Genomic DNA, 25,098 nt, shown 5'->3' on the forward strand with positions numbered 1-25,098 from the left:
CAACTATAGGCAAGAAGCAGGAGGTGGGGCTTTTTTGCTTTACCTGTCCAATCTGTCAAAGTGCCACCTGGAGTCCTCCACTCCAATGGAGAGAGGCCTCTCCCATCTCATTAAGTAGTTAGAATTCCTTATCACCAATCTCTAAAAAAGGGAAGGGGGGGGGGGAGAACAGGAGGGAGAAGAAAGGAAACTACAACTTTCTCCTGTCACTTTTAAATGAAATTGGAAGCTCAAAGAAAGAAAAAAAAAACATGGACACATTCAAGAGAAGCTTCTCAAAGCAGCTTCTTTGTTTTTTACTGCAGAGATTTGCAAGGATTTCTTCCTAAAAAACACTCCGGATGTGCTCCAGATTTTCAGATCTCAGAGAAACAGCCAGGCCTCTGAACACTGTCAGAATTCATCCCCCCAGAAGTACTAAGAAACCTCCCCGTGTGTGTGTGTGTCACACACCCCATATGTAGATGCAAAGATTACCGAAAAGCATGTGCAGATAATAGGATGACAGTGTGCATGCAGTGCTTGCTCACAGACCCCTCACTAAACTCCATCCCCTCACCTGCAATTGCTCCTGTTCTATACTCTTATGCATGGGAGGAGGAGGAGTAACAGGTCATAAAAAATACTCAAAATTCAAATCTAAAAACCGTTCAAAAGCAGCTGGTCCAAATGATCTTGTGGCCCTGAACACTGATATGGGGAGAGTCTTAAAAACTGGCTATTGGGCAACAGAAGCATATTATTTAAATAATGTAAAGGGCGCCCAACAGCAGGAAGGCACCAGGATGCTCCCACACGGTGATTTATTAAATATTTTAAAAAGAAATAGGAATTAATGGCTTGGCTTATGTTCTCCCCACTCAGCACTCCCTCGCCTGTCTGTGCAGGAGGGAGGAGAGATGGACAGAGGGGAAGATCAGAAAGTTACCATGCTGACACCTGGCTCAGAAAAAATAATACAAGACAGACTGCTGCATTGATTTTGTAAGTAAAGGGGACGCAAGGCAACCATGGGAACAGCAGCCCAGGAGACTGGCGGTTCCAAAGTTCCCATCTGTGCATTTCAGCTGGGATTGTCCAATGCATTGCCCCTTGGATTGCCTTACTGGGAGCAAAGCTGTGCTTCACAGCAGCCCTTTAGAGAATGCCACTCTTCTAACACGGGGAGTCTGTAAGCGTAACATCTAGCCCGGGTGTGAATGGGCTGTGTGCTTAGAGTACACGAGAGAAAACTCATTTGCCTGCTTCTGAAAGAGCAGTTATCAGGTGTGTCAGATGGGAGAAAATAAACCCCCCCTTTTTTTTTTCTTTAAACCAGAGTCTGGATGAGACAGAACGGTTTGCCTTCGAAATAGACTTGCAGTGCTCCTGGATGTGTGTCTAGGAGTCACTCGTCAACCTACTGCCACCTGATGGCTTCTCTCGAGGCCACTACTGCTCAAACTGGAGTCAAACCACATGCTTCAAGGCGTGAGAAAGCCACCAGCAGGAAGACAGTCTGAGAGGAGGGTAGGGATCCCAAGCAGGGCTGCCAGACTGGCTCCATGGTTTACTTCCTCTGAAGTACCAGGTACTGTTCAGTAACAGACACAGGACAGCTAACCATTAGGTAAGCACTAAGACCTTAAGTGCTGCCTACTGGTTGGATTAGGAAATGGTTTCTATTCCCAACTCTGCCACTAATTCTGTACGTCTCCTAGGGAGAATCACCCAGCCACAGACTCTTCATCTGTAAAAAGGTGGCAATCGCCGTCTGCTGGGAGGGTGGGTGTTGGGAGACTCTGCAGAGCACTGCATCACTTGTATGAATAAAGGATGTAAATAGATCCAAGTGGGTGTGTGCACACACACGCACACTGCAAATTAGCAGAAGGTGAAGTGCTCTCAGAACCTGGCAATAGAAGAGGGACAAAGTCTCTCTTGGAAGAGAAAAAGTCCAGGAGTAACAGAGGAGTAAAGCTGGGACAGCCAGTCAGTGCAGACCACCCTCATTCTAGCCCTATAGATCCCAAGCCATTCTCTCCCTGCTGCCCAGGGAGCGACAGAGAGGACCCACAAAGCGACAGCTCCCTGCCACAAAGGAGTTTACAATCTGACTGAGACCCAGTGAAAAAGAGGGAGACAACAAAGGGAAGGCGAGGGACCCAAGAAAAGGATTTGAGCGTGTTGCATGTGCTCTCGCTAGTTCCTCCTTATTAGAGGCATTAAAATGCTTTGGGGGCAGCATCCAATACGCAGGCTGCCTCGGACGGGGACAACTGCTCAGTTTGAACCAACGGAGAACGGGGGAGAAGAGTGCCACAGACTGGCAGAGCCAACATTACAAGTCATTACAGACCAGACTGGGGTTTAATTGTCCTTTTCACACGTCCCTGGATCTCCTCTGGACAATGGGACTGGCACAGGCATCTCGAGTGAAGATCTTTTTTGATTTCACATTGAAGCGGGCCACCTCTGCAATCCCTCCTTTCCCCAGTCTCTTAGCTGCTCCTAAGTCATGGTAGGGGGCTGTACTCTGATGGGCCTGTTTGGTCTTCCCTGAGGGGCACAAGGCCAATTCCCTGGCTAAACTGACCCCAAGTAATTGCAGCACAGTCTGGTTATCAAAAACAAACAAAAATCCTTCCGTGGAACAGATCTCATTTACTGTTCTTAGTCATTTATTCAGTGTTCCTGTGAGCTGTTAAACAAGCAGCCCCGTTCCACCCTACATACAGCTGCACTTCAGTGGAAAGGTGAAGCAACTTCTAGATACATTCAGCTCTAGGTTTACCTAGAGGTAATGCAAGGTATCCACAGCTACCCAGAGCTGGTCCTGGGCATATAAGATATAGCACAAATATATGGCGTTGGCTTGTCTTCACTGCTTCCCCTCACACCTCCCTTCCACACACAGTCACAACCTGGCTGCGTCCTCAGCACCGTGGGAGACATCTCCTCTGCGCAGCTGTCACAATGACAGCCTTTAATAGGCAGCAGCTTTAAAATGAACACAAGGAAGTATTTCTTCCCACAATGCACTGTCAACTGGTGGAACTCCTTGCCAGAGGACGTTGTGAAGGCCAAGACTATAACGGGGTTCAAAAAAGAACGAGAAGTTCAGGGAGGATAGGTCGATCAATGGCTATTAGCCAGGATAGGCAGGGGCTGCTGTTTGCCAGAGGCTGGGGAGGTGCGACAGGATGGATCACTTGAAGACTGCCTGTTCTGTTCATTCCCTCTGAAGCACCTGGCACTGACCCCGGTCAGACGATTGAGAGAAATAGATGGGCCATTGGTCTGACCCCATATGGCTGTTTTTACGGACGGGGGATCCCTTTCCACTCTGCTCCCGGGGAAAGGGAGAGGCAACGGATGACACAGGCAGGCAGACACCACTGTAGCACGAGGCAACCTGATGCATCACAGGGAATGCACAAAGACGATGGAGCCTCAGGGCCTCGAATGGTAATGACAGGGCACAAGGGCTTAGCTCCTTGGGACAGACTGGCTGCAGTCAGAGGAGTGTCTAACATACAACAGTGGGGGGATTTCATGGGGATGCTTTCACTGCTTCAGATCAAATATGAGCAGGTTACAAGTCGCTTCCCACCACCCCTTTTTTCCTCCAAGCTGTCAGCTTGTGCCCCCCTTCCCTCGCCCCCAGGCAGGGAAAGATCAGCGCTTGATCATTTTGCCTCTTATGTTATCATTAGCAATAAACCTCCTGAAATCTGAATGAAGTGGACCCTTCTTTTGCCAATGGAATACATCTTAGCCACCTGTAGCCCCTACTGGCTCTGCAGAAATAACACGGGGGGGAGAGCGGGGGCAGATGTTTCTTCAGTGAGCTCTGATTAGATCCCATACTGCTATATACTTTATAGCAAGATTACCATATTTGCATATTCACTTTTCTTTAAAGAGACTATCTACGAACCGCAGCTTTCCCGGTGGATTTTTAAGGGGAGATGCCTTAGAATTCATGCATCATCCTTCTGTGAGTTAAGGTCCGAACATTCTTTGATCAGTACTTTGGTTTTTTTGCTCCAGTGTATTTGTTCTTTTGAGGGGGAGGGGGAAGCGACCAAGAAACCGAGCTAAGCTTTCAGAAGAGAGGTGATTTTAGCACTTCCGTGTTTGAATGTTCAGCTCGATACCTTAAACAAGCCCAAATCTCAGAAAGCGCCCATCAGCCACCCACTGAAAGGCAGGACCCTCTAAGGTGTCAAGCGAGGCACCCCAAATTCAGGCACCAAAAAACCCCCCCAAAAACAAAAAAACCAAACGTTCATTGCTTTTGAACTTTTCCGCTGGAATACCGACAGCATCATGCCCTGATCTTTCCAGAAAGCATTTGAAGTCATTTACTTGGATGGAGGGAACACGCACACAAAGACACACACACAAAAGGGGCTGTGATTTAACTTGTCACCTGAAGTACAATGCTTCTAGTTTTACAGCACAGTGCACAGCATCATTATAAAAGCCGGCGTCCTAATGCAGCCCGGGAACATCGAACCTTCTGAAGCACGTGTGGCATCAGCCACGTCAAACTCCGGGTTCAAGTTCTCCTTTTGAATCTGATTCCCCACTGTCCAGAGAGGCTGGAATGGATTATAAAACAAGTTTGTTGCTGTGGTTTAAGGACCAGACTTCCCAGTAGCATTATCCCTGCCTGAAGTCTAGAGTGACATTGCTTTCAGTCATGATGGCAAGTGTCAAGGCACGTCTCAGAAGCCTGATGACAATACAATGAAATTATTATGCAAGTTCTTGGAGCAGGGGTGCAAGTCCGGCTGTCTATTAGGTGGTTCAGCCTGAACTTCCTGCTGATCAAAGCACAAACTACTCACACCTCCCCACTTAATTTCACAAATCGGCTTGTGGATCAGCCGTTCGGGAGAATGGAGAAACCAGCTCAGCTCTGCAGCATTTACAAATGTAGGCTTAGATGAAGGGAGAAAGAAACTACACGGGTTTGTTACCTCTTCTGGGTAACTGCTGAATGCTTAAAATGAGACATGGCTCAGTAGTTGGGGGAAGAAGGAATTTTAAAAAAGGTATGAAATATTTTCACAGGCATTTTTTTTCCCAGTATAACTTTTCTTGTAAATATGTCCCTATTCCACTGCAGTACTGAAAACCCAGGTGTGTTATACAAAGGCAAAGGGAGAAGCGAAACTTACTGGAAACAGAAGCAAAGCCAGCCAATTTGTTTTCACTGCTCAAACCAAGACGAAGAGCAAAGAGTAAAGAAACAGCACAGAGCGCAAGTGAAATATTTCCATTTTAATCAGCTAAGGCAGTGGTTTTCAACCTTTTTTCATTTGCGGATCCCTAAAAAAATTTCAACAGCAGTGCAGACCCCTTCGGAAATCTTAGACATAGTCTGTAAACCCCCTGGGGTCTGAAACACAGGCTGAAAACCACTGATCTAAGGCAATATGAATAACCCAAAGATTTTTCCTCTTTAAGATGTGGATTTTTTTTATTTTTTTTTTAAATAAAAGACCTAATCAACTACAAAGAGATTACACCTTTGTGAGAAAGCATTTTACCCACTAGTTTTACAAGTAACATCTTCGGTTCTGATGCTGCAACTTTCGGCGCAGGAATAGACTCTTTTCCGTAGGGCTACGCGCGTGGGGACAGGCTGCAGAGCCCACACAAGAAGCTGCAGCATCAATGCCTGCGACTACTACAGTTCAAAGAGATTAGAGGAAGCCACTCTCCATTTTATTCAGCTGCTACACTTGACAGAACTTGGTGTACAGTCAGTTTCCCCAGAGCATGTCTCTCTCCCATACAGCAACAGGGGAGAGAATGCGATTGGATGATGGGAAAATGGGGTTGTATGACCGCAAGAATTGGCAGGGGGGACTGAGGGTAATAGGCTGTTTTAAAGCCGTTTTGAAAACTGACTAGGTTTCAAGCAAACAGCATGTTCCAGAGTCTTTAAAATGCAAGAGTCAGCACATTCCTTCCTCTCCAAAAACCTCAAACTGCACTTCGCTGGCAACGCGCAGCACACAATCCATTTTGCAAATTGCAGAGGAAAAACAGAGAATCTCTGAAGACAGCAAAGCAGCTCTGCAATCGGTTTACACCCACAGGATACGTCAGCTTTCCCTCCCCGAAGAAGTACGCTTTCCCCCACTGGCTGTCACAACAGGCCTGCCCTCTGACCCTGGGTAAACATCTGCACACGCAGCCTATTTGAGCCGTTCCCGTCTGGTATCTCTGCAGAATGCCTCAAGGGCTAATTAGCAAGTCAATGGCATCGGGTGGGAGATAACCCGGCAGAGGGGAAAATTGTGAAACAAAACCAGTTCCTTCACAACAGATTTGTGGTTTAGGATGGGTACGCACAGCCAGAGGAGGCTGCCCTACCGCTGTTGAGCCCTTTGTAATAAGGAACAAGACACTCCTTTAGAGAGGCTCAATTACGCAGCCAAGATTACCCAAGATCTTCATTCCCTCCAATTTCCCGGCACACTCAAAAAACCTCCAAGCCCTCTTCTGCAGGGACAAGACCCACAGGCTAAACCTGCCCCCACTGAAGTCTCTGGGAACCACACAGGACCCAGGGCAGATAGTCCTAAAAAGGTAACCATACTGGAGTGGCAGTTCGGGTGGTGTTACATACGGTACCTATTACCATGCAACCTATGAACGGTGACTGCTGTCACTAGATAGTCCCCAGATTTTAGTCAACAGAAAGTGTTACTTGTATTGTATTTCCGACATTCCTTTTAGTCATTGATTTCTGGGCGAAATCAATCAAAACACTTGGCCGTGCTAAATTATTTTAAAGCAGTCTCAAACTAGTGTATCAAGACTGAAAGGAGAGCATGTCCGTGGTGAGAAACAAAGATTTTTGCAAGCAAGCTGATCAGAAAATGATAGCATGCTTTCACTGCACAGAAAATACCTCGAGACTGGAAATTGTAGAAAAGTCATGAGCGCGATGGTGTAGAAATAAGCCCTATTTTCTTTTTCTTTTTCCCTTCCTGAAATAGGCTTTTGGGGCCCAACTCCCTAGCGATTCTGCAGGCAAGACCTCCCATGACATCAGTAGCAGTCTTGCCTCTGTAGTAAACATACTTAGCACTCGAGCCTGTACCTTTAGATCTCAAAGTGCTCTGCACACATTTAATGCATTAAGTATCCAGGATGGCTGCAAGCTAGGTAATTATTGTGCAGATGGAGAAAAATGGAAACGGAGAAGTTAGCTGACTCGCCCAAGGTCACACATGAAGTCTGTGGCAGAAGAGCACCCAACTCCCCAGCCTACACTAACCACTGAACAACGCTCCCCTGCAGGCATGGCATGACGTGTCAGGTCCGTTGGGAAAAGGGAAACAACCCCATGATTGCAATGTTGCAAGACTGAGATCTTTCCCACTCAAATCACACTGCTCTGAGAAGCTGTGCCATCCCAGTCGCTCTCACAAGAGGCTCCCTGATGTACACCAAAGATTGCCATAGAAAATGGTACTAATACATGTCATGCCATGAGACGTAGGTTCTTGCTGAGGACAAGGAAAGGATAACCGAAAACAAAGGGGAAGGAGGAAGAGTGAAGGGTGGTGACGGATTAGAGGACGTTCTTTGGTTTGGTTTTGTTTATTAAAAGTAAAGAGTAAGTGTTGACAAGTCCAGCTTTTTTCTTACATAAAGAAGTCAGGGAACGAGTGTCATCTATACAAGATACGGGGAAGCCAGGAGAGCAAGGGCAGTATAAAGTACAGATTAGTTACAGGAAAGGCACAGCTGCTATAAAAGTTTTGTCAATGGATTTGTTTTTAACCAGTTCACCTTGCTTGGCCAACTCTCCCCGAACAATTCATTTGTCAACCCAATACAAAAAAAAAAAAAAGTCATTGCAATTATTTTTGGTCGCTTTGGGTCTGCAGCTGGGAGTGGGTGGGTTTGTACTCCAGAAGCTAGACCGAGCCCTGCCCAGGCATCTTGGCCACACTGCTATTTTTAGCATGCTAAATGGAGAGGAGCTAGTGCAGGTCTACCCATGCTGGGATGCACTCTCCCAGCTGCAGCGTAGGCATGCCCCTTTACTCTTCAGCCTGGCCCCACTGCAGTCTGGAGTTTTTCATGCTTATTAACTCACCGCAACCATCTCCCGGTTACCATGTGTTCTGCCAATCTGTTTATCATTTCCACCTACCGTCTCCTGTCTTCTCCTTAAATTGTAAAGTCTCAGCACAGCTGTGGGCTCTGCCCATGGCCTCTTTAGGGGCGGTTGCAATACAAATAGCAATAGAGGGCCCCCAAAAAGTGTATTTTATCACCATGGCTTCAGCCAGAGTATAAATATATTAACTTAGCCTCACTTCACCAATATCTGCGCACACACCACCTTGACCATTCACGTGCTGTATTATGAAAGTGCCTAGTAAGAATAAGTGTCTGTCCTGGAGAACTTACAACCACCGAAAGAGAGGAGACGCAAGGAGTAAGGAGGGAAATGGACAGAGAAAGGGGAAGTGACTTGCCACGGGTCAACCACAGCAGGTCAGCTGCAGAGCAGGGAATAGGTCTCAAACACTAGACCTGTGCTCTGTGCCCTGGATTATATTCAGCTCTCTCTGTCGTTGAAACGCGTGCGCCTTAGTGCTGAGACCATGCCTTCAGCTCCAGCAGGAAGCATCTAGTACACGGTACGTACTATTATAAACCAATAGTCAAAGTTCAATCCCCGTTTTCAATTATTTGTAGGAGGCCTTCCCAGGAGAAAATTCAATCCCAGGAGATTTTTTTTCCTGCATTTTCCCCCACAATTAGTTTAATGTAACAAATTCCACTTCATGTAAATGTCCTTTTTCATTTTACTGTATTCCTTTCATTTCATTCACCACCCTAGACATGCGAGATGAAGCTTTCGTTAGCGTATCTGCATACATAAAACAAATAAAGGTGTCCACACACTCATCTGCTGCAGAGCATTCAGCTGGAAACTCGCCAGTAGAGCCGCACTGAGCTGATGACTTAAATTCATCCACCCCCAACGTGAGGCGGTAGCTATGTCAGCGGGAGAAACTCTTCCGCCAACATAGCGCTGTCCACACTGGAGCTTAGGTTGGTGTAATTTATGTCATGCGGGGGTGGCTTATTCACATCCCAAGCGACAAATTATACTGACATAAGTGGTAGTGTAGACATCGCATTAGCTTTTAAAACATGGATTCTCAGGCTATTATACTCCTATTAACAGGAAAGACATTTTCCTGCAGTTCGATCTGGAAATTTAGATTTCACTGCAGGTGCTCATAAACGAAGGAGTCATTCAGAGCTGGCTGAATTAATACAGGCCATGATCGCGCCTTAATTTACTCGTTACTGATTGATTTAACATCCCCGCCACTGCCACCTTAATTTGCTCCCCAGTTAATTTAAATGTTATCACATTCACTGTTGTGCAGTAGAGGGAAGAAAGTTGCAAAGCTCAAAAGACAACAATTATTCTTGCCTAGAAGCCTCCTTCTGAAATACTGGAGAAAGGAATCCAGTACTCACCATGCAGAACTGAACGTGACTGACCATGCAAATGGAGGGTTAGATGAACCTTTTCTGAGGTATGAGGTTCCGTAGAGAGAAAACATCTGTATTAGCACAGGGAGATGGACAGGGGCTTATTTACAGTAGAGCCCAACATGTGAGAGATGTTTCCTAGACATTCATGAAGGCTGGTCCCTATGCCCCAAGGATCTCACACTAAGGGCAGACAGAGGGAAGGGAAGGGTACCTCAAACAGAGATTAAAAGAACAATACAAGTGAATTAGATTCACTTCTGGCAGAATGGCCAGAGCACGTTTCCAAGAGAAGCATGGGAAGATGCCTGCAGATGTGCTCAGGAAGATCAAGCCACGTGCTGGCACTGTGTAGAGGATGGCACGGAAGCAGAAGGAGGAACACCTGGCAAACCAGGAGGCAAGGGTGGGAACGCTGGCAGAGCACGGCTCACATGGAGCATGAGTGTTAATCATGTAGGAGACTTGCAGTGCATAGACATTTCTCACTCCTGCCTCAGCATCAGGGGGATACAAGAAAGATCCTAATGGTTCAAAACAGAGTTTCCATTAAAAAGTGGCAAGGAAACACCTCTGCCTAACCCTTGGAAAAAGGAAAACTGACAGCATTGTGCTGGGTGATTTAGAGAACACAACGAAACAGACTAAAGGGACAAAATCCCAACCACATCATGAAGCCATGTCCTGGGCAGATGCTGGACGCACAGTTTTTATTCCCTGACCCAAAGCTAGGACCCTGATCTCATACTCTGGCAAGGCTTTTAGAACCGGCTTTTAAACCATGAAATCCGATTTGGGCAAGTGGGCTGCAAATTCTAATTCAAGGTCAACGATGAAGAAGTGCCCCGCTCTTCACCCCAGCCTCACATATACTTAGAAGAGAAGTATGAACGAATGAAAGCAAACTAGTATAGAAGATCTGGATGGCTGCGGTCCACTTATATTTGTATGCTGCTACACATAGGCAATTGAAGCGCCGACAATCAACGAAGGGCAACGACGATATTTGCTGCTGAAGGGCTCTCACCCAGTTAAAAGGTTTAAGAGAAATGAGAGGAACAATGTTCACAACTGGGGATGGATTCTACCAAGCAGGACAGACAGCGGGGCAGTACAATTCCCTACAGGGACAGTTTAAGCTTCTTCTTTGCTCAGTTTCCAGACGCTGGCGGCAAAAGCATCCAGAGCATGTTGCTTGCAGACCGAGATCACTTTTAATTGATGTTTGTGTAGCGCTCTGAAGATGGAACGTGTTAAGTATTATTGCATATAACACGTGCAGCATCATGGAAAATTTTGGAGACCATCTTGCTTGTTCAAGGACGATCATGTTTTGCCTTTTTTTTTTTTTTTTTTTTTTGGGGGGGGGGGGGAAGGTGGGAGGGACGCATTTCCCTCTTTAGTTGTAGGATATTTGCATAGAAGCGGTACCCCCACAAACTGGGGATCTGATGCCAAGTCTCCAGAGAAGATGAGCTCGGGCACTCAACTCACCCTTCCGTCACTCACCCCAGGCTGTGGCGAAGCTAAGTTCCCTTGTCCAACCACATCCATCAGGGTTGTTCAGAAACCGTCCTACTCGAAGAGCAGGCCTGGGATTGCATCGAATGCTGCATTCCCACCATCTTCATTCCCTTCTCTCTTTGATGTTTAATCCTACTGCATTTTATGAAATGGAATTAGATTGTCAGCTCCTTAGGGCAGCTAATTTAACCGGGTAAAGTGCTGTGAACACCGATGGTGCTCTTGGATAACTGGAGTCAGTTTTATTTATTAATGGGCGCTCTCCAGAAGCGCACACAGCGTGTCTGCAGGCACAAAGACAGACTGTCCCAAGGAGCTTACAGTCAGACGTAACCTGCTGATTGTTCAGCAGACATTATACTGTACATGCCACACATGGAGTACTCTATGCATCCATAAAATCATCCAAAGGAAGCATGATATGAATTGCCTAGATCTGAACCCATTACTCCAGTTTTAGTTCCAGGTCAAATCCAAAGCCACTCAAGACCAAATAAAACTTTCAAGATTATTTTTTCAATATCATGAAGAATTCAGGAAAGTGATCCTATTTTTACACTTAACTAGCACCATTCATCCCCACAGCAGTTTACAAACCGAAATGCGGCTGACTCTGGGCAGCAGCCAGACAGCTAACACTGCAATGAGAAGAAGGGAAGCTTTCTTTTTTTTTTTTTTAAAGCCATGGAAGCTTTGGCGTCCATGCAAATGATCTTAGTACTCAATGTATTTGCCTCAGACGGGGCTGAGTCAATTCTTCCTGGATTTGAACCTGTGGCCCCATAGTCATAGGACTGGACGGGACCTCGCAAGGTCATCTAGTCCAGTCCCCTGCACTCATGGCAGGACCAAGCTTCATCTAGACCATCCCTGATAGGTTCAATCTGCTCTTAAAGATCTCCAATGACAGAGATTCCACAACGTCCCCAGGCCATGTATTCTTGTGTTTAATTAGCACTAGGTTTTCCTAACGTCCAATCCAAACTGCCCGTACTGCAATTTAAGTCCATTGCTGCTTCTTGTCCTGTCCTCAGAGGGCTATACGTACCCAAGGGGATAAAGGCATTCCAAACCTGATGATCAGAGGAATTTGCAGGTACATACTTTGCAGAAGAAGATAAACATTCAGTAATATTACAAAGCAAAGGCTGAACTGGGGGTGCTCACAAACACAGCGGACAACAAGACAGGAGTTGCAGGGGAGGTCACAGGCACAACAGGTGACTAAAGTAAGTGGAAAAGATTGTTCATTATGGGAATATTAACATGTAATCTCAACTTCCACTAAACCAAAGTATCTGCATTAAGGTGACCAAATAGCAAGTGTGAAAAATCAGGGCAGGGGAGGGAGTAATAGGCTCTTACATAAGAAAAAGCGCCGAATATCGGGACTGTCCCTATCAAATCAGGACATCTGATCACCCTAATCTGCATGCAGAAGAATAAAAATTTGGCAAGTCTCAGAAACCCTTTCATGCATGAACCCAGACAGCAGTGCAAATAAAAGCCTCGATCAAATGTCTGAACTGTCTGCACTGAACAACAAGCTTCCAGTCTATCTTTCTGTGGTCAATCCAGTAACATTAACGGCTGGGAAGAGAGGACCATACAAGCCATCTGGATTCATCTGCTCATCGTGCTGGTCTTGCTACATAATACGTTTCTCATCCAGGTGCCCAGCTGTTTTCTGACTAAGCAGGTACAATGGCTGCCTCTGGAAGTGCACATCACACCATAGTCAACTATTGCATACAGACATTCATCCCGACTTATTTTTTAAACCCATGCCTCTCAGCTCCAGTTGGTGCACGTCTTGTATTTGCCAGCTAGCCCTAGAAGTTTGCATGCAACCACCTCCTAATCACATCTGTCAGCTGCTGTCAGTCTTCCACTTGCTAGGCCTCCTACCCTGCAAAGAACTTAAAGCATGTGCTTAGCTTTAATTGAGGTCATTGGGACCGTAAGTATCTGTTGCCTCCTGCCTGATGTGTAGGTTGTGAGCAGAGACTGGCTTCTGTGTTACTTGTCTGCCCAGCAAGTAGCACAAGTGGAACCGGATCCTGAACTGCGGTTCCTAGATGTTACTGGAATATAAAAGGTCCATTTTAACTTGGTTTGATAACCATTATATGGGCTTCTGCCGGCCATAAACTGAGGTGGTGTAATCTCTATCCTTAGAGGTTTTTAAGGCCCGTCTTGACAAAGCCCTGGCTGGGATGTTTAGTTGGGGTTGGTCCTGCTTTGAGCAGGGGGTTGGACTAGATGATTTCCTGAGGTCCCTTCCAACCCTCATCGTCTATGATTCTATGTACAGCATTAGTACATCTTACAGGCCACGCTACGCAATTAACTGCATATACTGCCATTGCAAAACTTCTCCGCTGAGAGTCTGTGCACAATTCCCAGCAGAGAACAGTGTCACGGGAATAAAGCCTGATTTCTGCAGAGGCTAAAAGATGGATTTAAAAAAAAAAAACCAACTGATTTTTTGTTGAACCCGCGAAGAAAGCTCCAACCAAGGGACCACCTGTAGAAAGGCATTCTGCTGAACTGGTTCGGCAAGGGGCCGCACAGGAGGGAGGCTAGCCCAGAGGCACGCAGGGGAGATATGTGCACAGAGGGAGAGGGAGTGATAAACTCACCTTCCCCAGCTAGATCCCTTTAGACGGCATTCATGCTGCCAGTGGCTAGAGCTTATCCCGCCTTGCCAATTCCCAGCTCAAGGGCTGCGGTGGAAACAGGAGGTTTTCCAGGTGAAGAGCGAGCGGTTTAAAAGAAACAAGACAAGCTGGGTGGAACGCAGTTCTCTGGAGAAGAGCTCTCCGGAGAGAGACTGCTGATTACCTGGATGGCGTACCAGCTGCTGGAGAGCGTCCCAACAGTCTGAAGCACCAAGCATTTGGTCACGGGGCAGTGACACAGACACACACACACACAAGCTTCCTAGTTTCTTGCAATGGTGAGAAATCAGAGCAAAAGGCCCTCGATAGCCCAGCACTGGCCACGACACAGGAAGAGCAACATTACATCCGAGAGAGACCACCCTATGATCAGCACTTTCATGGCCCTGCCACGTGCAGCCTGGAAGTTGGGCTATTGCAGTGACGAACGCAGCCACCGCGGCGAGCAGCGGAGATCCCAGCGGGGCCTCACAGCACTAGGAAACATAGGCTGCCGACGCCACATGGGCTAAAGGAGTGACCCGTTTGTGACCCGTTTAGCCGCTCGCAATAGACTGTCCTCGCGGCTGAAGGCAGCCACTGGCGGGAGACTCCTTGCGCAGCCGCGGTGCTAGCGGCATCACATAAACTCTCTTGGGATCTATCTGGATGAAAGACAAGCTACAGGCTCTCCTCTCCGGGGAGGCTTTCGACCTCGGAGATGGAAAGAGTTGATGGCTACAGCGTTCTGCTCTTCAGGAGACCATGAGAAACACCTGCGTGCAAGCCACCAGCCAAAAGCATCCTCCCAGCTTACCCACCTGCAGGGCCCTCTGAGCCGAACGCCTAGCAGAGTGCGAGTCCCCTCGCTGTCCCCCAAGGCCTGCCCACTACAGAAGTCAAGCTGTGGCTTCCCAACCGAAGTGTCGTGGGTCTCACAAATGAGTTCCACAGAAACACAATGGAAGGGAGGAGATTCCCTACGGGTTGTTGTGGGGGACCCAGTCACAAGACAGCGGTATTGAGGGGGGGAGAGAAGGGATGCTGCCTGGGTTATTTCACACCAGACCCCATAAATCCTGCTCCGCTTCTTCTCTGCCACCTCCAGCTTCCTTTCATCTGGACAGAGTCCTGGTCCCCAATTTCTCCTGCCTCTCTGAAAACAGCATGCCAAGAACAGGGCGTTTCAACCGTAAAAGGCAGCAGGAGAATGGAAGGTCTTGGTTCCAGGGGAGAAGACATCGCTTCATTTTCAGTCAGCTGCCACTGGGAACAAAGGAGACACCCCCCCCCCCAATCTCGGTTTCCCTTTCTAGATTATAAACTCAATCGACTGACATAAACCAACCCAGGACTGGCTCCCTGATATTCTATTTGCACGGCGGGACACAAACACCGCCCAGCTGCAGGGAAATCCAGGCCAGAATTTTTTGCCCCCTCTCTAATTCTGCTCTCTAACAGAACTGCCCCCTTTCAGCCACTTGCTGGGTGAAATCCTCTGGCTTGTGTAACGCAGAAGGTCCGACTGGATGATCAGAAAAGCCCCTTCCAGCTGTAACCTCTGGGAATGCACATACTCTGTCCAGAACAACCCCTGATGTGGTCCCCACAGGCAGGACTCTGTCTCAGGGGGAGCTCGGTCGTGCACACCTGGACACCTTGCTTAAGCAGAGGAGTCACTGCCTGTTTTCAGCGGGACGGCACGGAGGAGGCTTACCATGCAAGCTCAGAAGAGTCCAAAGTGCGGCAACGTGGCAGAACCAGTATAGCCAGCTGCCGTCTCATTTAAATCCCTCCTTAACATTCAACACTCTGGGGATCTCCCCTCTGTCTAAGGCACTTATTACAGTCCCATAACCATAATACCTCCCATCTTTCATGGATTTAACCTCCTAACACCCTGGGTGGTAAGAAAATGCGACCGTCTCCATTGTCCAGCTACAGAGCAGAGACCCAGAGAGAGTACGCAGCCTGCCCAGGGGCACATAGGAAGTCTATAGCACAGCAGGGAATTGAACTCAGGACTTGCCCTAACCACTGAACCATCCGTCTCTCTAGTGAAACCAGAAAAGTCACTTCTTTCTTCAGTAAGGTCTCTGCAAAGCGGTACACGTGCCTACACTGGGTGACCACATGATCGTAATGCTGTGCCCCTCATTCTGCCCCTCTCCGTTTAATCACGTGCATGCTTTACATAGGCACATCTTCCAGGCACGGCCAGTACTTTCCTGCAAAGCCCCTCGCTACCTCTGAACTCTATTAAACTATGATCATAGTCTCTGCCCCTCTGCTGGAACACAGCAACAGCACAGTACGCAGGGAGTCAGCCACTTGCTTATGTAGTGAACATTTCAAGATCAGAGCCAGATGTAATAGAGTAATACACCCTAGAGTAATAGCCCCCTGTACTGGAGAGTCGCTACTTTAAAAGCACACAGCTCTGGGGCAGTTTTTCTGAGGTCAGTGGTTCCTATTCCATTTAAAAGCCATACGTTTCATCAATTGGACAGGAAGCCTTAGAGTGAAGGACTGAGATTTTTTTAAGGATGGCAACACCCAAGCGCCCTGGTGTTATGATGGGGCTTCTAATCTAGAATTCTAACTGGAGTCAAAACCAGCAAGCTACACGTACCTGAAAAAAAAGAGAGGAACAGGCCTCCTCTGAAGCCCATGGAAAGTCAATGAAAGATGTTGGCTTTGGATAAGCCCTTATCTATTTACTTTGCACCAGTTTAAATCTCTTCGCTGCAGACAGAAAGCTGGCTTTTATCTTTCCATAAGGCAATATATTAAAGATTGCTCTGTTTTAAGCTTAGTCTCACATGGCACCTCCGCTGCTACTACATTCCTGTGTGTTTATCTGCCCTCTTCAACCCTTTCGCTCCGATCAGATGCACACAGCACATCGTGTCTTCAAGTGACATGGCCGAGGTTGCACTATAGACAGGTGCTAGGAGAACTACTGCCCTGCAGCTATCTGCAGGAAGAGAGGAGATACAGGGTTAGAAGGTATTTCAGATTAAACACAACACCTGCCCTGAGGCGACACATTCTCTGCCAGCACAAGCTGCGGCCTCCATGAGCCCTAGAAAAAACAAAGCAAACACCAACTTCTCTGCAATGCGGCATTGTCGCCCGTCAAGTGATGTTTGCTAATTTACAGGGAGAGAAGGAGAAGGAACTTTCTCTGTTTTAAAGCCAGGCTGTTTGCACAGGTCTGAGATGCATTTTTTCCTTTGTGGAGCCTTTTGTCTAGTGCTTGATTGAACGAAGGAGTTGTTCTCCGTTACTGGAAGGCTCTGGTACATTTATAAATTAACACAGGGGCACACAGCACTTTAAGCACTTGAATCAACAGCCACGCAACAAATTACACGGAATTACATTAAGCAACTTGTCCACAAAGCTATACGCTGGGACGTATCCCCATGACATTCATTAATACTAATGAAAAAAAAAAAAACCCAGCCCCCGCACGCAGCTTGGAAAATGTGTGCCCTCCAGGGCAGAGATCAAAAGCAAGAAAACCAAAGCAGAGCCTAGTTGAAGGCAACAAAGCACCCCTTTTCCGCAGTGCTGTCCGGTCAGCAGGAGGCAGGATTTGCCAAAGCGCTGCAGGGAGCCGACAGACAGGGGAGGGCAGCTTGGAACAAGGACTCAAGGCGGTCTGTCACCTTACCGCTGCGCCGCGCCAAGCGTTTATAGAAAGCAGAGCTAGGCTTCTGTAACAAAGCCGCAAGGAACTCTACAGTCTGGGTGCTGGCTGTGGGAGGGAAGTTGGCAAAGATGCAGCCGATGCTTTTAAGAGATCCCACCAGCTTGAAAGACCCTGCCAGTGCTAATGACATTTCCCATTTTATCGTCAGGGAATCCCTATAGACCAGGGAGAGTCTTTCAGACTGGAGGAACTCTCTCAGGTCACCGGTTTACCAGAGCAGTGCAATTTTTTTTCAGGCCCCGCAACCTTTCAAGGCAACAGCCAAACTTTGCCCCTCCCTGGGTGGTGGAGGCAGAAGCTCCATTCCAGGTGGGCTTTATGACATGTACCTTCAATCACAGGACAATCCCGCGACCTTCCAGCACCGGGAATTGCAGTAGGCAAGGCCTGGGGAAAAAACCCTTCCTCATGCCTCTGAATTATAAGCACAAGTGTCACCGCCAGGACGAGAATCGGGCACCAGGGCGGACTGCTTCAGCACTAGAAATCAGTAAGATTAGCCTAAAAAGAGAACAATGGCTCTGGGGATTTAACGGTTACGGATTCAGGGGATGGAATACCGACCGGGGGAGGGGACACTAGTTCTGCAGACACTAGCCATAATCATGCGCTCAGGGGAAAAAACCAAGCTGTAACGTAACAAAAAGGTAATTGCTGGCGTGGAGACACAGGGAACCTTCAGCCAGCAGGACTCTGGCCAAGAGGAAGCCGGTCACCTGGAACCAAAGGCAAATAAGCCAACCGCCAGTGAGGCCTCCTCTGCATGTCACCAACACACACGCTGGTGAACCGGCAGGCGTCGCCAAATCTCGTTAGAATCACCATTTCCTTGCCTGTCTGCATGGGGGGAGGGGAAAGAGGCGCAATAACCGGGCTGGAGACCCAGGTTTTCAGGCTGTGTCTACACTAGCCCGCTTGTCCCGTTAAAGAACTCCCGCTGTTGCTTCTTTAGCCTTGCTTCCTTGGCGAAAGCACCAGTGGAAGTGCAAGTGTGCTCGGGATACCGGCAGCCCACGTAAGCGTGCTATGAGCAGGGGAGAGAGCGGATGGCAGGGGCTGGCTGGAAAGCCAGAAGGGAAAGAAGGAGGAGGCTGCAGAGAGCTCCCTCTCCCATCCCTCCAAAATTGGCTTTGCTTCGCCCTTCTTCTCATTTGCTCTGCCTGACTCTGCCCTCCAGCTCTGCTTCAAACGTCCCCACCAGCCAGGCCCTTGGGCGAGGGGCAGAGGGCCGGCTCCTGAGATCAACCACGCTAGAGAGCCAGGCCTTTCACAGAGGAAACCCCTCCCAGCGTGCACTGGCTGGGTTAGCCCCCATCTGCCGTTTATAAGCAGAGCTGTTGCCGCAGTGGGCACAGGGCCCGAGGCAAACGCTTACACGCACACTCACCCACATGGGGTCGCCCCCGTCCGCGTCCTGCATCCGGACGCAATCCATGCTAATCTCGATTTTGTTTGTAGGGCCGCTGTCCGACGCGTCGTCCAGGAAGTTCAGATTGATCGGCTGAACGGAACATATTGGCCTATGGGAAAGAAAGCAGCGCCGTTAAAACAAGGGCTGAAGTCCTGGGGGAGTCAGGGAGCTTACGGTGGTAAAGGCCTCAGAGCAAGGAGAAGAGGATTTAAAGCTTTTCCTTCTTCTCGCCCGGCCACAGCTAATAGTGGGTGTTAAGAAGGGACACAGCCCTGCCTTGTTCCTCAGAAACCCCGTCCCAATGAAACAAACCCAACCCAACCTTCACTGCAGGGTTTCACTAAACCTCCTCACTTTCCACCCCCTTCCCCCTGCATGTCCCGGAGCTGGTTAGGACCAAAGGATCGACACCGGGGGGAAGGGATGTTCTCATTATTCCCACGCTGGCTGAGACCAGGAACTCCTTGAAATCTCACCCCTTGTTCTCCCAGACTCGTCCTCTCCTCCACGCAGCGCCTAGATGTTTGGAGACGCATTGTGGGGAGGAGAGATGGACTGACATTCTTACTTCGAGAAATCTAATAGGCAGGGGAGGTGAGCACAGCGGTTACCCCAGGGCCCCAACTTCTGGGGGAGCCACAACACTGATGCTCAGCTTTCAGGGTACCACTTGTGAAATGGACATCTGGGCACCAGGAACCAAACTGAGACCCACTTCAGTGTCCCCAGCAGCCACTCAATAACCATTAGTCACCACTGATTCAGGCTGGATTCCTAGCAGTCATCCCGAAAAAAAAAGGACTTTGGAATTCCCAATACTAATTCTCTGAGCCCCCCCCAGACCCCCCGACATCCTGTCCCCCAAATGCTAGTGTGCAGCAGTCTCTGCTGGCTGGTACTTACTGTTCCAAGAAGTCCCAGAGGTGCTGGAAAACCTCGGGACTCAGGAATTCTCTTGTCTGCGAGCCCTGGGACATGGTGGATCGGTAATAACTCTCCGTCCAGGAGAAATGGCCTGGAGTTTCTACAAACCTAAAAACAAACAAACAGATGACGCTGAATCCTCAATTAAACTACGCAGAAACCCATAAACAGAAACTAATGTGTGGCAAAAGGAGACCCGCTAAATGTCTCGAACATTTATAGCTATACAGTAGGCATCCCATGGTACTGCAAATGTGTTTAAAGGGGAAGGAATCAGAGCACCCTTCATGTTATGTTAGACAACACCTCCACCTCACACAGAACTCCATGTCATCCTCACATAATCACCACAACAGTTTGCACTTAAATAGGACAGGGTACAGGGCTGGGAGTCAGGAGATGTGGGCTCTCTTCCCATCTCTGCCACTGACCTGCAACGTCACCTTGGACAAGTTAGCTTGCCTCTGTTTCCACTCCCCCATCTGTCTGCCTGGTCTATTTACAGGGTAAGCAGCGACAGCCTCTTACAGGCGTCTGCACAGGAGCTAGTATGCCAGGCCCTGTAAACGATACTGTTATATAAATAATAATAAATGATTATATTGCAGCTTTGATCTTGGGCTGAAAGTGGTGATTTTGAGGGGAGAAAAAAAAAAAACTCTCATCCATTTTTTGGTTTAAAAAAGTGGATATACTTTTCCTGCCTTAGGAATAGTCTCAGTTTTAACTGCAGAATTGCGATCACACAGGCTCAAATTAGATGTAAAGTGGTGTTTTAATCTCATTTTTCTCATTAAACAAAGAATCCCAAGTAAATTAAACGTTTAAAGATTATTTTAATAAAAACACACCCAAACGGCAGCGTAAAGCATGAAGGATCCTTTCTCCAAGAATCAGGCAGCACAGACAATACTGGAAAGGTTTATTCACGATACCGGGAAGTCTGATAAATCAACTCCAACTTCATGGTGTTACAGTGGTCAATTACATATGCTTTCTTATCGATTACATGGTACCTTTTAAATTCTTTATCTATTCACTTACAAATACAGACATTGTCCCATCCAGAGAGAACAACAGTGATAATGGTCCTTACATACATGCAGAGACACTTTAATCACTCTACTTACATCAAGGATGCTAGGGCTACATTTGGGATCGGGGGGTAGGGTGGAGGAAGGGGGGGGGGTCCTTACAGATCAGTGGCAGATGAGACAGAAATTCTAAAAGCAAATGTGCTGTTCTCATTGGAATTAGAATCACTGAGAGGACATCTGGCTTCCTGAGAACATCGGATGTCTGCACTAGCCACTGTCCTTGAGGCTCAGGTATGCTCGTTAGCCATTTAAATGAGTTTCGACCTACAACTTCTTAGCTGAAAACAACCTCACAGCAGAAAATGCAAAAGATTCATATGCAGAAGTACACACACTCTCATTTAGAGCCAAAAACTCGCCACACGCTTACACAGCCCACTCCTCTGAGGACAGCCGAGTTGTTCCACGGACTGCCTTGAATTGCTAGTTACAGGCTTTCCATTTAGCAAGGGCAGGCCCTAAGGAAAGCTGGGGAAGGAGCGCTATGGTGAAAGCCATCACGGCCGCTAACAGAACAATCACTGGGACTGAGTGAGAGAGAGAACCCCCAAGGGGAACACTTGGGAACAGGCAGCTTATACAAAGGGCTGCAATAAATATCTTTTGTTTTATACTTTCTTGACAACATGGCCTCCCCCGGTCCAAGAGAGGCCTGGGAAAAGCACAGGAGCTTTTGAAAAAGCTGTTCTTTTATTTAGCTAGATTTGTACAAATGCTTTAAAAAAAACAATGAGAGAGAGAGGAAATTGTGATATCAGCTATAGGCTGGTATTGAACCATGGATCTCCAGAGCTAAGAGCACAGGTCTCTACAGCATGAGCTAAACAGCCAGGCTCTGAGACAAGATAGGACACTGCAGCAGAGCCCCAGGCCCTGTGGGCCTGGTGGGGGAGGAGAATGCACCAGAGCTCTTCTCTGGATACCAATCAACCTTGGTACAACTGAAGCACATCCCACTTGCATTGCAGGAGCACCTTGTCGCCTCAGGCTGGCCGGGGTCCCCCTGTGCTAAGCGCTGCACAAACATAAGCCGGCCTGCTTCAGCTACCCACGCCCCCAGCTCCTCCTGCCTCTCTGCTCCCACTTCTCCACACCCCACCGAGTGGGCTGCCCCACACCACCCTGAGGATGCCAAAGAGCCCAGGGGTGGAAAGCCTGAACTCCTGAGCTCCCCTTGCAGCAGTGCCGGACCCCTCTGTCTCATGCATGGGCCGAGGGGGAGCAGCAGAGATTGCTCCCTTTGCTAATGCAACAGATCCTGCACCGCCCCTTGCTCCACGGGCTCCACAAACCCCCCAGGCCCTGCTCGCCATGGGGACACCTACCCCTGACCCCGCATCAGTGCCCATGCAAGGTCATCCACCCACCACACTGGCTTGCAAAACCTCTCTCCCGCCCTGAGCCCGGCCAGCAGCTGGCGACCACAGCCTGCCAAGCCAGCCCCGACCCTCCCCATCAGCTCCGAGCTACTCACCCGGCCGCCCACCAGCAAATCCTGGCCCCCCAGCAAAGGCCACGCCCCTGCCCCCAGGTCTGCTTTTAATCAAGGACTCCTCCAACCCAGAGCCCTCCTGCAAGTTGCAACTTGCCCCCCATTGGTTCCTAGCTCTCTAGACCCCCCCCAGGCCACATGACTGTGAACTTAGCAGCACAGCTTCCTGCACCCAGCTCCCCTCCTCCCCCAAGCCAGCCATAGCAATCACAGCTTTGCTTTTCTCCTCTCCTGCCCACAGTCAGGCAACCTCAGCAGCCCTTCTGTGACAAACCCTGGGTCCTGCTGCTTTGGGGAGTTCATTTGCACTGGCTGTGGGTGGGGGAAAAGGGGAAGAAACACATGGGAATTTCCAGCCAGTATCAGGCCAGCTGGGCCCTTCGCACCCTGTATCCCACCCTCCCTCAGCGGCCCGCGCAAACAGCTTTTAAGGAAGGCAGGATATCCGCAGAGGATGCCATCGGATGAGCCTGGCTGTGAGAACGCAATTCTGTCCACAGTCTGTGTAGCCTCTGGCCCTCCTCTTCAGTTCCCACCAGCCACAGTCACACGACCTCACATGCTTCAGGCCTTTCGATCTACACAGGTGGGCTGGTGTATATTCATTTGCAAAGGGACCCTGTCATTACGTGTGTCCCCACTTAGCAGGTGGTGCCCATAAAAAGAGCTTTTCCATTTCCCTAGACCAACAAAAACGTTGCCACTATTTCTCTCTTTTAATTCCATTGTAAAGCTTTTAAAACAAACAAGCTCCGTACTCCTCTGCCTCAGTTTCCCCACATTGTGCAATTATAACCACTACCCCTACCACCACCAGGAGGCTGTACGGGTTAACCAGCTAACATTTGCAAAGCTGCCTAAAGAGAGGAAATGTGACAGAAACAGTAAGTATTGATCTTCCCTCAGCTTGGACCAGGACAATGGGCAGATCACTTTTTTACTATTTGCTGAGGCATTTCCAAGGCACCTGTCATTACGAAATCCTGCTTGCCGTGCACTAAAATGCTGCTGGGTGGGTGGAGGTTATTGTGCTGCAAGGAAATGGTCCAATTTAAACTAAAAGTCAGAGTTCATGTTAGGTTGTTCTCTTCTCCCCTTTCCCCCTCAACAAAATCTAGATTTGGTACCTAACCTCTCATCATCACCCCCTTTTTAGCCTGCTAGGAGTTAGAGCAGCCTGAACAGCTACTGAATAGTTCACAGGAGTGCATGACTTTGTTTTTCTGCAGGAAAAAAAAAAAAAAAAAAAAAAGGCACGCCTTAACTCCATCCTTCTGACCGAATGCCACACATTTAGGCACCCATCCTGCAAACACCTACATGCTTAAGTTTAAATTGTGTAAGTCCCTCTAACTTCAGTGAGATCGTGTGTACAAAGTTCACCACACACATAGGAGCATTTTCAGGACTGGGAGCTTGGATTGCTACTTCCAAGTCACTATATTTTGTGACTTTTATATGCAGCGCCTTGCACCCCAAAGTGCATTCTATATTTAGTGCGTGATATTGCAAACACGACCAAATATAACACTTACTGCTGGTCATTACTACCAGACTATTGACTTCAATGGGGCTGAAGCCCCGCAGGAAGTGTTTACACAACTGGAGTTTACACAACCCATAAACGGGGTTCACTTCACTGACCCCTGAAGTGCAGACACCTCTAGGGTAAAACAAAGCAACTGTTTAAATGGAACATTATATAACACTATGTGGAGAATGCCCTATCAAGTTACAACAGACTGGGGAAATGTAGACAGTCACCACATTGTAATTTGGCTTGGACACTGGAGCTCACAACTCTACTCTTATAAAAAGATCTAGAGGCTCTTCAGTGATCCAAAGCAGTGGTTCTCAACCTTTCCGGACTACTGTACCCCTTTCAGGAGTCTGATTTGTCTTGAGTACCCCAAGTTTCACTTAAAAACTATTTGCTTACAAAATCAGACAAAAATACAAAAGTGTCACAGCACCCGGTTACTTTAAAATTGCCTACCTTCTGATTGTTACCGTACAATTATAAAATAAACCAATTGGAATATAAATATTGTCCTTGCATTTCAGTGTATGGGATATAGAGCAGTATAAACAAATCATTGTCTGTATGAAATTTAATTTGTACTGACTTTGCTAGTGCTTTTTCATGTAGCCTGTTGTAAAATTAGGCAAATGTCTAGATGAGTTGATGTACTCCCTGGAAGATCTCTGCGTACACCCAGTGGTACACGTACCCCTGGTTGAAAGAACCACTGATCAAAGGACCCTGGTTTTATGTCTCATCTAAGAGGCACTCTCTCTGCATCAGTACAATTTTCCCTAGCACTGTGCTGGAGCATTGTTTCCATACTGACTCGGAGTTCAACCTACCGAATCACCAGGATCGCTTCCAGCATCAGATAGTGTTACTTGCATGTCTTCCATCCAAACACTGACCCACTGAGGTATCTCAGTTGCAGGGACTTTTCACACATGCATAGAAAGCCTCACATGTAAAGCCTCACGCACTGAATACTTTTCTCACTCTGATGATTTTACAAGAATTACATGACCATGTGTGACAGAATTGTGTGATATCCCTTATGTGGGAAAGCAACATCATTTGCCATGAAACTGACTGACGGGTCACTTTTAAAACCTGACGACAGTTTGCACTTACGTAGTACCTGTGCTCTAAATATCTTAAATATTAACCCTTCCAACAGACAGGAATACAAGAAAAACAGGGTAAAGTGAGTCACAAC

The 25,098-nt window shown here is 47.9% G+C and overlaps 1 protein-coding gene across 3 annotated transcripts in view; it reads right to left on the reverse strand.

The window, feature by feature from the left end:
- Positions 1–25,098, reverse strand: part of TP63 (tumor protein p63) — a 128,634-nt gene that overhangs the window by 81,684 nt on the left and 21,852 nt on the right. For 2 of the 3 annotated variants that reach the window (XM_067561062.1, XM_067561061.1), the window contains exons 1-3: positions 22,340–22,359; positions 19,748–19,876; positions 18,821–18,953 (exon numbers count right to left, since the gene is read on the reverse strand). In XM_067561062.1, the coding sequence (XP_067417163.1) occupies positions 18,821–18,953; positions 19,748–19,821 (207 nt within the window). In that variant the 5' untranslated portion in view covers positions 19,822–19,876; positions 22,340–22,359. Of the gene's footprint in view, positions 1–18,820; positions 18,954–19,747; positions 19,877–22,339; positions 22,360–25,098 lie in introns of those variants that run through there. The other variant, XM_067561063.1, reaches the window with a different exon arrangement.

This window comes from Emydura macquarii, unplaced genomic scaffold (genome assembly GCF_026122565.2).
Source record: "Emydura macquarii macquarii isolate MOO-44397 ecotype Brisbane River unplaced genomic scaffold, CSIRO-AGI_Emac_v2 contig_2365, whole genome shotgun sequence".
Taxonomy (NCBI): Eukaryota; Metazoa; Chordata; order Testudines; family Chelidae; genus Emydura; species Emydura macquarii.